The sequence below is a fragment of the Andrena cerasifolii genome, chromosome 6 (genome assembly GCF_050908995.1).
Source record: "Andrena cerasifolii isolate SP2316 chromosome 6, iyAndCera1_principal, whole genome shotgun sequence".
Taxonomy (NCBI): Eukaryota; Metazoa; Arthropoda; class Insecta; order Hymenoptera; family Andrenidae; genus Andrena; species Andrena cerasifolii.
Window position 1 is genome coordinate 12987218 of NC_135123.1, and position 12859 is coordinate 13000076.

The following is a 12859-nucleotide window of genomic DNA, read 5'->3' on the forward strand; positions in this document are numbered from 1 at the left end:
ATTTCAGGCGAAGGAGAAGAAGAAGAAGTTCGAGCTGGCTTGGGAATAAAGTCCCTTGGCCGATCAGTGGTTCGAGTCAGCGTGCTCGTAAGTAGAATGCGCACGGCCGGGAATTATAGTCAGACAAGCTGACGCGGACTTGGTAACTTTCACTTTGGGCTGATTAAATGGGTGGACAATTCCAAACTTCAATAAGTGAAATTTCGATGAGTGATAACACCATGTAGACAGCCACCATTTTTCTTTTATGCAATTACAATTATTGTGCGCTTACATGCTGGGGATGGAAATAAATTGACGAGACGGGAAGGACTTTATTCATGAAATTTATTTCGAACGTGGTCGAAAGTTTCTTATTACAATACCAAGCGATCGATCCAGGAAAAGTTTCAGACGATTCAACATTTTGTCTCCTCTGTTTGTAGACAATAGAATAGTTCACTGTAGAAATTAGAGCGAGTGGACAGAATTAATTACAGCATTGATATTGATTTTACGTTCATCTCCCGTGGCAGCGAAAACCATGACCTCTTCCTCGCAATTACATCTCGGTTCCCATCTTTCTCGTGGAAGCTTTCGCGCTGTTTTTGATTGGAAAACATTCTCATTTCACGCGGAACTGTTTATTACGGATTTAGTCGAAGTAAAAAAAATTCTCTCGCCTTTCTTCGAGCCGTCGCGACTCGTACGTATGTATTCTTCGCGTTTACATTAAAAAATGATCAGAGTGCGGCGTTTTTAACGATACATAGCACGACGCAAAAGAAACGAAGGACGCACCTGTCTATAATACTTGTATATAGATATATTTACAATGCATGTATAATACGTGTGCATACATGTACGTTTCACGATTATCTTGCTCGATAAAAATACCAACGTTACGCAAAGCTAAGAAGAACATCTCTCGAACGCTTCTCCCTTCGTGAAACTCGGAGCTCGGAAGGCAATCGGCGAGGAAACGAAGTGTCTCCGATCAATAAATCGGTAACTCAGATTTCAACGTAAAGTAACACGCGAATTTGAAATCGTGGATGAATGAAAACGTAGAAACGAAACAGGTGAAAGGTGTAGCGAAATGTTTATTTAAAAAGATCGCGAAGGAAAATTGCTTTTCCGAGGCTTCTAATTTCACTCGGAGTCTTTCAATTTCAGTTCGAGTACAATTAGCAGCGGAGAGCGCGCTTAATGTTGCATTTACCGTGAGACGGGAAGAAGACCTCACGATTTCATCAGCGACGCTTGCTCGTTAATTATCGAGTGTCCTCCGCTCGTCGCCGACTTTAATTCGCACTGAGGATTCCACTCGCGATTCCCTTAAGATTATCCTCTACATGTCGGAGCGATTGTCATCGGGATAGAATTGTGTAAAGCACTTGAATAGTCACGGATTTTCACCTAATTGCACGCGCTGGCGAACTCGGCGCGCCCTTTCACACGGACGAGGTCTGAAAAATCGTCACAGAACTCGCAACCTTTTGATATTATATTTTGATTGACCAAACGCCTTAGTGAAGATACTTATAGCTTCGATAACAACCGAAATTATTAAATAGCAATAGCGCAGTACCGAAGGGAATTGTTTTCGTGCAAGAATTTCTTGCACAGTGCATTTTACATTGTTTATTATTCAAGAGGGAGGAAATTTTTGATGAACGAAAATTCTACGCACATCTATAATTCAACTTGCTACGTGGAATTCTCGATTGCCCTCTGTTCCGTTCGCTGCCTCGTCCGCGTGAACACGCCGCAGCGACGATAAATTTCGAATCATCGATCGCTGCCCACTGTTTCTCCCAGTAAAAATACTCGTCGGTAGTGGCGAGCCTTCAGCACCGTATCAAAACTCCACGACTCCGCCGCGAAGCTGCTCCAGCCGCTGCATTTGCATACGTGCTCCATGCCGCCTTAACGACCCGCTTTCGAACTTTATTGTAAACCTTCAAGCTCGTTCGTTATACCCTATTTTGAACTACGTGTTACTTTCGTGCACCCGAGTCCTTTGCATGCGCGCTGAGCTTTTTTTAGTCTCGGGAGGTTCCGTCGTCATCGTCATCAAGCGAAATTGCCCTTTGTGCCACGCGCGCGGGGGTAGTTTCGTAGTCAAACACGTTGGTGCTACTTTCTGCCCGCTGTCGATTCCTCGATAGGTAGTCCGTTCAGTCGGAGATGATCGCCACTTCTGAGTACACAATTTTTTTGGTAAATCACCCCTGTGAAACTTTTCAACAGTGCAACTTCTGCTTCACCCAAAATGAGACTTATAAGCAAGTACCCTTTTTTTTGGAGGAAAGAAACTGAAAGGACACAACCATTAGTTTAAAGCCACCAGTCAACGTGTCCCAAGAGAAAATAAAACACAGACACACCACGAGCGTGGGTAATACTTAGGGTAAAAGCGAAATCGCCGTTGAAGGATTTCCTATAATAGGGGTTGCGCGACAAACACTCGCAAACATTCAACACGCTCGATTCTAATCACTTGGATTATTCACTTCACTGGCTGTCCTTCCGCAAATCGTTCGAGCTGACAGTGCGACGTTACTGCAAACTGGGTGAAACTTCCTCAAGCTCCGTGAAACCTGCCCGAACTGGTACTTCGCGGTAACGGGGCGATAGTGATCGTCGAACCGGCGAGTCAGTCGCCGAAGGAATCGCTGGCACCCGATCGATCGAAGTCCTGCGAGGTGGCAGGCTGCCGATCGGGCACCAGCAGCCACCCTCACGTCCTCACGAACTTGTACACCACCCCGAAGACCAGAACGCTGACAAGGACCAGCACCAGAGCGGTCACCACCTTGGCGAACGCGTTCAGCCCGCTCTCTGCGTGCTGCTGCGGCCTCCTGGCGGGGATGCTCTGCTTCGAGGCCAAGCCACGGGCCAGAGCAGGAAATGCGAGGCTCTGGGTGAAGGTCAGCTTGTGCAGGGACTCTGACAGCGAGTACGGCCCTACGGAGCCACGGGCCGCTGCCCTCAGAAGAGCGTACTCCAGATCCAGGGCGTCGAACATGCTGTACCTGTTGATTTCAAGAATACACACTCGGTGATGCGGTAGAGTACGATGCATCGCGTTTTCAGTGCAAATCTCTGGGAATAGTATTTCATATCCATCAGTTAATGATAAAAAATTTCCACCCCTTGAACCGTCAAGTACCTACACTAACAATTTCCAAGGTTTTCTTGCTAAATATTCTCCCAGGCTTCCTCCACATATCATTTCGAAGACACGGTCATTCCATGCCGCGTGAAATATTATCGAGTGAAAATGAAAGCGAGTTCTGCGCTCGGATCGATTCAGTGCTGTGGGTGAAGGTTCCACCCTTGGAAGTCGTAGGCGCGAGAAGGGCGCGACCGAATCCGGACGACTTGCGTCCACGTGTCGAGGGAAATGGGCTCGAAAAGGGTGAATTACACCGATACCCGTGACGATTAATATCTCGGATGCATAATGAACGGGAGTGGTAGCGCCACGTGCTTCGGGGTGGCTGGTCGACTTATTTGCATAGTGCCAGGGTCGCGCCTTGACACGGGCCAAGATCGACGTCAGAACGCATCAGCCCCAGGGATTATTTCCAGCGCGGATATCCCGGATCGAGAACAGGGAGAGACGCACAGGGAGACTTTCTCCCCCTTGTCCACGGGGGTTGCGACAGCGCTCGAAGACCGCTGTCGCGTTTCTGGAGGTGTCAACCCCTCGGAGGATGAACGAGTCATTTATCGAGCCTTCAATTTCCCAGCATTATGGGAAAACTGTTTTGTAGGGTGATAGAGAGAGAGAATTTAGGGGTGTCCTCTTTAGTGGAAGGGTTCGCGACAGTTTTTGACCCTGAAATGACCCTTTCCTTAGGACGAAACCTAAGGATAGGATGAATGTTTAACAGCAGTTCCATCAGATGTATTATTATTCCTCGAATGGACAGTTTAATACTCCAAGCGGGTTGGACAAATACAAAATTAGAATTGATTTAGTTGTATGCCAGTACGCGTGGGGGTGTACTGAAAGGAAACTTGTTCCATGCATGGATAAGATCGCGGGAGTGTGTACATTAAGGTCGCCAGTTATATCGTTCCGAACGATCTGCTGTCGTATCGCGGAACATTGATAGGGTCGGCGGAGTGATTTCATTTAAATCACGTCATGCTTATAAAGCCGCGCGCGTTCGTTATTACTCTAAACCGGTTGCATGACCTATGGTTAATCTAATGATCTCTTATCGCCCGCTGTATTTATAGAGATATGTCAATTGAGAGCAAATACATAAGACACGCTTGCTGGGAACAATATTACAGATTCCTCATTTATTTATTCATTCAGCGGCTGATTCGGGTTGCTCCCAATTCTCAGACGATACGTAACACCTAACTACTGAATCCTCGAGCCTCAGTTCTCGCTTAAAAGAGTTCCAGCAACCACCACTTGGTTAATATTACAAGATCGACTTCCCGCGTATTCAATTTGAGGTTCTATTACCTGCTGCTGCGTCTTCTGTCCTGCGAGTGCATCGAGGCGATAGCCGAACTCGGCATCGAACGCAGGCTGCTGGTAGTGGAGCTCGAAGGGCTCGGCGGAAGTGGAGGTTCCTCGTCGATGGAGGTCCTGTCGGGGGTTGGCGGAGTCTTAGACCCGGAAATGTGGTGATTGTGATGCAAATGATGCAGCTGCAGTCGAGCGTGGTCCGGATGCAGTAAACTGGCGCGACGGGATTGCTGGGGCGTCACTGCGGGGCTAGTGCTCGCCACACCGCACGGCGACGGTGATGCCTTTGCAAAAATTGTTCGCATGGAACCGTCACTCCGAGTGTAGTCACTTGAATGCAGTTCGTGCACAGAAGAACAGCTTGGAGCCCAGTGACTGTTGCTATCGAACTTAGTAGCCGAATTTTACTGGACGGTAACTACCACTACCGAATTCTACGAGTTAGTATCTATTTCTATTTAATTATCCAGGCCAATTATCGCTGTTAGTTCCCGCGATTAAAAAAGCATCGCTTCCTCAAGGCGAGTGCGATATTTCCGGATGATTTTTTGATCGGTGTTTGTTGGAAATTTTACCTGGATGGAGTCGATGCCACTGTCGCTGACGTTCTCCTGGACATCGGGGAATACGAATGCCTGGGCCTGTCCGTCTGCCTCGCCCCTCGGCGAATCGCTCGGCCATACCTGAAGCAGGGGAAGCCCACCGCGCGGTTCCGTGCAAACTTCCGCCGTGACGACGGTGCTCTGTTCACCTGTACCGAGGCACAGTCGGCCCAGCTCTCTCAGTGGCTTCTGTTAAATAATATTCAGCGCTCAGTTCAAACGATAATCCTCTTAACGTAATTACGCAAAGATAGCATACATTCGTAAACGTTCGTTAAAGTTTTGAAAGATATTAATATTAAAATTCCGGAAAATTTCTCCTTGGAACAGTAGACATCCCAAGCAGAGAATGATTGCGTCTTAAATAACAGAATGCACGCGGCCTTTGTATCTGCCGCAAGCGTGTTCCAGCGCTGAATAATACTCTTCCTCGGTATTATGTCACTCACATGCCCACAAACAGCGCGATACACGTTCCATTTCCGTCACGTGAGCCTGTCACCAGTCCGAATTGATTCGACCAACGAAATTACCTACGGAAATTTCGCCGCGGCCAGCTGATGATTTACGAGCATTGCGTTAATGGTATAATTATAATTTCATTTAAATCCAGCTTCTTAAACAATACTCTGCCCTTTCTCAATCATAAATTTTACGTACGAGGGGCTGCGCTATGTATACTTTTACCACCGACTCTCTCCCCACCTTTCTTACCTACTCGCCCCGCGTTCCTGTACTCTGAATTTCGATAAACACCAAACGTCCTTGTCGAGCACTGCTTCGAATAACCAGTATTATTCGGGCGGTGATAACGATAGGAACTCTCTCAAAGCGTATGCTTCGTGTCGAATTAGTGTTACACCAAGCTTTCACAAGCATCAGTGTCTCAGCGATGCAATAATTATACAGTGATACTGTGACATTGAATGGTTAGTCTCGCGAAGTCTCTGCGTTTCTATATTGTTGATCGTCAAGGACTTAGGAAATACGGCAATCGTTCCAAAATCTTATTAAGTACCTACCAGCGGATACCGAAGCCGATAAATATCGAAATAAAGCGGAATTCAGCCAACGAATGCCAGGAATTTCGTTCCACGCGATCCCTGCGTGAATTCCAGCCATATCTGACCCACCCTCTGACGCCACGCCAAGGATCGCCAGCGTTTGATACATCCATCAAACTCTACCCCCGTCGAAAAGCCCCGTACACGGTGAAACTGTTTTTTTTTTTTCTTTCACCCTGCATACGTCAGCGACTCGTCGAGGAAGAATACACGTCTGACTTATCAGCCTTTTGCAACACTTCGGTCCTCCAGTTCGCGACGAGAGGTGAAGGCTACAGCTTTTCAAACGCCATGAATGATTAATGCCAAGGTCACGTCGCACGGAATTTCTACCTCGAGATTGAGGGCGGCGGAGCACGATTCGCCCCGCGAAGAAATCCCATTAACAGTCATGATAACGGGATCGAAGGAAGTTTAACAATAAGAAAGGCTTCCTCGCGGGAGGACACTGCACCATCAATAACCTCCGCCAGAACTTTTGAATTTCCTCGCAGGAACTTCGAGAGTCTTCGACCTCGAGCACCCCGTCGCTTCCACCCCGTCTTCCCAAGGGGCTGCATCATTGGATTCTCATTAAAGCCTGTTTACGTTGCAACGACGAAGGCCACCGCGCGACGATGCGTGCTACCTTTGTGACGTAGGACGGACGCACGGGAGGATTTACAGCGGTAGTTTACTGCTAATATTTATCACGGCGTGATGGAAGTGCAAAGTTCAGTGGTTCACGTGTCACGCGTAGAAGAATTCAAATACCCCTTCGCTGCCGCCCCTTGCTCGGGCTTTCATCGAGGAGAACGAATGTGTTGATGGGGATGAATGGGAGAATGGTAAGAATTAAAAGCTATTGCGAGCGTTCCCCAATTTCTTTTTCAATGAGAGTCCCTGGTACATTGAATTGCTATTCGAGATATCTTTCCACTCTGTGCGGATGAGACGCGACACGAGGCAAAGCCTCAATGTCGTTTCGCGATCGGGGTCGAGCGAATGGTTTTTCGGAGCTGCGAGCCTACAAAAAGTACTCCGATCTCCGGAGGGAAAACCGGGAGAAAAAAAGTAGAGGGTGGGACCCGAATCGATACCTAGCCACGAGGAAGTATCGCGAACCATTCCTCTATTTAAGCCCATTATTTCGGCAAACTATCGGCGCTTTTTGCCCCGGCGAACACGCCCTCGATATCCAAAGTAGATTGCAAAATTGTTGGATATCTTTATCGAGAACTGCGATCGAAATGTGATAGGAATGGTGTAGGTTCATTGATAGATGAAACATTGAGGGGATATTCTTCGAGCTTAATTTTCCAAATGACGCAGGGCTAGGTTTATCGTCGAACAACAGATTAGATCAATATTTAATGGTAGATTATAACTGTGGTCTTGAAAATGGGTTGCTTTGGCAAAGCTTTGGTCGTAGTCCTTGCTTTGCCAGCAGTATCGAATTTCCTCGGAGTCGTCAATGTATCTCGCTTTATCGATCACGTATCTTTGACATTTGCACCCCGAGCTGGGAATATACTGAAGTTGCTCCCGTCGGTCGCCCTAATCCACTCAAGAAGGCTCGATTCATAAAAGCCGGAGATAGAGAGATGACATTTAATAGACGGCTAATGTATATTTATCGGCACACTTTTATCTCTCCGGGAGATTTTTTTCACAAGCACATAATTAGTCTGACCTCGCATGAAAAAGAACCACCGTTGGCGAGACAAGCGATGCGAACGCAGATCGATAAAGCGCACCCAGGAAGCTCTCCTAATGAAGCTGGATGATTTTTTTGCAGCTTCTCCGTACCCCGGAACCGAGCGGGCGGCATTCATTATTTTGAAAAAAAATGAATGCAACCGTTCTATGCTCGAGGAAATGGGTCAATCCGCGAGCGTTCCGTCACAAAAGCACAGTGGAAACTTCACGTCCGGTCAACGGCGACGGAATCAGTCAGGAAGAAAGCGTACTTGCTGATCTTATTGTGTTGTAATGGTGCGAATTGGTCGGGGCACTTCTGCGGCCGTTTTTCAGGGGTCTGTGGCGAGCGAACCGACACAGTTCGAGTGAAACTGGAATTTCGACTTTGGCGAGGGGCCAAATCTTTGGGCGAGGAGAATAATGGAAAGGGACCAAGGGGACAACTATCAATCACTGTCGTTCGACAAGGAAATTTGCATTTCCTTTCTTGCTGAAACCTTTCAGCTTTTTTTTTTGCAAGGTAACACGGTGCGTTGTGGCTTTGTGTATTTTATGGCTGAGGTAATTGGGGGAAATTCCGTCTTCGGAGGGGTACTTGAGTGTTTTCTATACTGGTGCATGAATGTTTGATTCATAAGCCACTAAAGTTCCTTGGGAAGCTGCTGTACCATTTAGATAAGAAACTCTCCACTCGTCCTCGATACATCATCCGTTACCAATTTCTCGATTCCCCTTTCACGTACCTTCAATTTCCTTCGATAAACATTGCTCGACAGAATTGATACAATTGATCACTTCTGGATAGCAGCAATGGTCCCCCATTGTCACACAGATAATAGCTATTCATACGCGTCCCAGCAAAGGGAACGAATATCTGGGAAAATTTATCGAACGATTGTCGCAAAATAACTCACGCACCGCGGTATGTGACGTGTATAATGTAAATGCATCAACTACGCTCGTTTCGATAAGTAATAGAAACGCGAAGCATAATATCACATCAGAAATTATGTGCTGCACGTGTGGCGTTTCCTTTAAAGTAACGCGCCGTAATTTCTTGGCGCGAAACCGGATGCCGAGCAGTGAATTAAACCGATGCACTCCCCCAACGATGTATTAAAAATTTCACGACATCGCTGCTAAATCAAAACTTCAGAAATTAATTAATCGCGCGCCGGTAGCTGGCGAAGAATATTAAAAAGTTCGTCGGAGGCTTGTGGGAAATAACTTGGAGCTCGACGCGTTATCGGGTGGTCTAATAAATTACAAATTTATCGGGGACGAAGTTTCGTGCATGAAAAGTGGAAAGTTACAAAGACTTTCAGCTTTCGAAACGAGATCTGATAAGCCAGGGACTAAAAATAAGACGCGAATAATCGAGAGGATTAATAGCCACAGATCTCGTCAACTTTAAAAGTGTCCATATATATTTTCCAGTAAGCAGAAAATTAATTCTGACAGCCACCCATAGCTGTCTCCCTCAGAAATGATTAAAATTAACTTCAAACCACCCCATTCCCTTCAAAGTTGCCGATAACATTACCCCAAATGTCCCCCCAATTACCGTACTTCACCCCAGGCTAACGCGCACTTTGCAACATCATTGTCAATTCAGAATTTCCTAAAATTACTAGAACGGTACCATCCTATGGCACACATTTCCCAGGAAACGAGCTTCCGCAGCCATTTCGAACATAGTGGCTCGAGGAATCCAATGAAAATTTCATGCGCCAAGTAAGCAAGTGTCGGAGTGGGGCCGGGGCGAGTACATAATCGTAGCCAATGATTTGCAAAGCGTGTCGAGCAGACAGAGAACGATGTTCGTGACCGTGACTGGAAAGAACTTGGCTGGTTTTGGCCTTGACACGATACGGTCGATGAAGGTGAAGAAAAGGGTGGTTGGTTTTCCTTTCGCGACGCCTTCGCACGCGTGAACAGGAGCACCCCGCTCCCCGGGATTCACTTTTAACGGAGAATCAGGAAATGTCAGCTCTCGAGGCGTTATCTTGCGAGTGTCCTCCCTTCCTCCCAGGAATCTGACCGCAGGCTGAAGGAAAACGACACGCGGAGGGTGTGTAGATGACTCGACGGTGTCAAGAGTCAGGGTATTCATTCGGAGTAGCGACGGAAGAAGGGGAAGTTCACGATTGACGAGGGTAACGGAAAAGTTTGAGATCGTCGGGGCGAGACTAATTGAAATCCGTGACTTTCGAGATGCTGGGGTGAAAAATGCCAACGCGGGGGTGTGCTAACTCCTCGGTTTCTGTTGGGAAGGGTAACTCTGTGACGCGTTGAAAGGGAAAGCGGTGTCGAGGAATTTACTCTCAGCCCGATCCTACGCGATCTTATTTTCTCCTACTCCCTCTAGCAGGTGAATTTTCACCCTTTCTTTGATCCTCGTGCATGCGCTCGGGTGTTGAAACATAGTTGGTTCAAAGAGACTCTGGAATGAGTTTAATCAGGGAACGGGGGAAGAAAAAGGGACAAGACATTCGAGGCCAGTGATTCTAAAAAAATCTTCGCTTTTATTAAAACGTCGCAGTCGAGGAGATTGCGGCGAACAATTTAAAGGGTGCATCGAGGAATTAATCGAGGGGAGTGAGGATCGTTGTGTGTAAGTAAAACAGAATCGTAACAGCGCTGGATATCCCGAAAACGTGGAGGGAAACACACCCGTTCGCAGAATTAATTAAAAATGTCATTTACGTGACGCCCTGAATGCTTTGAAAAGGAATGCACGCCACCGCCTCGCGCTATTTCGCTCGTGGACCAGCGACACCGACAAAAAAGGGATCTCATTACGTCTCGACAAACCAGCGTCCTTTTCATCCGAGAACCATGGCAAGGTAAAATACCAGTTGTTCGTGAAAACCAAAGGAAACGATCGGGGGTCTTCGTTGTCAAAGGTAAATCCTCGGTTTTCAACTCTATTTCTACACAGCACTCCGTTGTTTATCTAGCCCACGATGAGATCTGTGTGAACGACACCCCTTGTGAAATCCACCCTTCTAACCCTCGTTATCACGTCGTAATCAGAAACGAAATGTGTCGCTTACAAAGGGAAGAGAAAAAGTAAAGCAAAGGTTTCTACCACAGAACAGTTTGACCTACTGAAAGACTTTTCTAAAGAAACCAACTCCATTAAGAAAGAAATATGTTCTTCCCTAATAGTACCTATCAAAAGCACAATATAATCTTCCAAGTTACTCTTGGCAAACCTCACAAAGATCTCAAGCAAAGCCTCATAAACTTCGTTTCAACTACTCGAAACATCTAACAAGTACCACCCTCGATCTACCCCCAAATCCACCGCAGCCCACCACAATAGACTCAGCCACCACTAAAATACCTTGACGCACCAGCCTCCGTCTCCAGCCTCCCACAAACCGTACTCGAAAGAACGCTATCACCGCAGAGAACCACCCCCAGGAAGGGTTGACCCGTTGAGCTAATCGTTGCACGACCAGGTCGCGCGGAAACAGGACACGCCGGAAGCTCCATCGGAGGGGAATCGAACGACCCACCTGCATGCTTCCGGGCTCATGGCCAAGGGTTGCGGCACGATGGTACGCGTCGTGCCTGGTGTCGGCGTGCAGGATACGCGTGTCTCCTCCTCGTGCAGCGTCTTCAGGGGGTCGAACTGCGACTGGTGCCGCTCGCCGACCGACAACCGAGACAGAAGCGTGCTCAGGGGTTGGAGGGGGTTGCCTCGGTCCGGCAGCTCGCCGAGGGTGGGGATGGGCGGCAGTGTTTCCACGTGAGGGGGTGTGGAGAGGTCCACCACCGCGACCGTCCTGGCGAAAGCTTGATTTACCCCTCGTGCTCCACGGCGAGACTGATCGTTAGCTGGGGGGTTGACTCCAGGTTTATCGGTAGATGGACTGGTGGTGGATTGGTGGGCACCCTTTCTAGACATTCGAGGATCGCATTTGGGGGTGGATGATACGTTTCTCGAGGCTTGGCTAGATAGGGTTATTCGAGGGGAAATTGATACGTGGATTTCTGGTATTAATCGTTGGGGTTGCTTGGATTGTTTTGAAGGGTGGTTGCGTTTCTCTGGGAGATTGGAGACTCCGGAGTATTTCGGGCTGAGTTTTATTATGTTATTGATGGGAAATCGATTGGTTTGTTTCTTTGCGGTAATACGAAAGGGAAGGGGACGTTTAATGCCTCAATAATCTGTAGAACAGCGATCGATCCATTCGTAGGAATTCATTTATCCGGCACAACGCATCTCAGATTTCACCGCGTGGTCTCTAATTCGGAGCAAAATTCACCGAAATTACTTAAATGCCGTCAGAGACAATGGCCGGGACGCTCGACTGGAGAGAACGATTTGCTCGTCGTAGAGGGAACCACGAGTGAAATGGGGAAGCGATTTGTCGGGAAGCGGATGAGGTTGGATGAAAGAGTGTTCGAAGTACCTAGGGATTGGAGGAGCAGGAAGGCGAGGGAAGAAGCGATAGTGGAGGTTCTCGAGTAGTTGGATTCGTTCTCCCGATAACGAGGGAAATTCTCAGCCACCTGGACGGTTAAATAAAGACAAACTCGGAGGGGCAAGTAGATTTCCGTATAATCAAAGAATTCCCAAAACGATAAGTAAACGTCTCTCGAGCCTGAAATCTAAATTAACCACCACTGATCCTTCAACAATCTCCACTAATCAGTCAATACATCAAGTCTACAATAATTACGATTTAAATCCCAACCCCTTAGACATATCCAAAAACAGAGTGACGAATTTTCAAATACTCATAAATGAAGAACGCGGCACAGCAGAAGTGCGTGGCGCAAGGAGCACGGGATAAGATCGAGAGCGTGCGTGCGCGAAGAGGGTGGCAAACGATGGAAGGGTGAGAGAAAGTGACGAGGATCGAGTGGAGGTGTCGAAGGAGGACGGAACGAGACGCAGGACGCCGGGACGCCGTTAGAAGAAGCTTGGGAAGAGAAAAGGGAAGGCGAGGACGCGACGCCGGCGCGAGAGAAACCCCGTAGGTCAAGGTCGTCGCAGGTGGCGTCGAGGCCCGTGGTACGGC

At 47.7% G+C, this 12859-nt stretch overlaps 1 protein-coding gene across 1 annotated transcript; it reads right to left on the reverse strand.

Annotated features, from left to right (window-relative positions):
* Positions 1 to 310: 310 nt before the first annotated feature.
* LOC143370369 (uncharacterized) lies at positions 311 to 11471 on the reverse strand. Its single transcript, XM_076815399.1, has 4 exons — positions 11348 to 11471; positions 5053 to 5268; positions 4472 to 4761; positions 311 to 3017 (listed from the first exon to the last, which is right to left on the reverse strand). Exons 1-4 carry the CDS (start codon positions 11351 to 11353, stop codon positions 2723 to 2725), a joined length of 807 nt encoding a protein of 268 aa, XP_076671514.1. The 5' UTR covers positions 11354 to 11471; the 3' UTR covers positions 311 to 2722.
* Positions 11472 to 12859: the final 1388 nt, after the last annotated feature.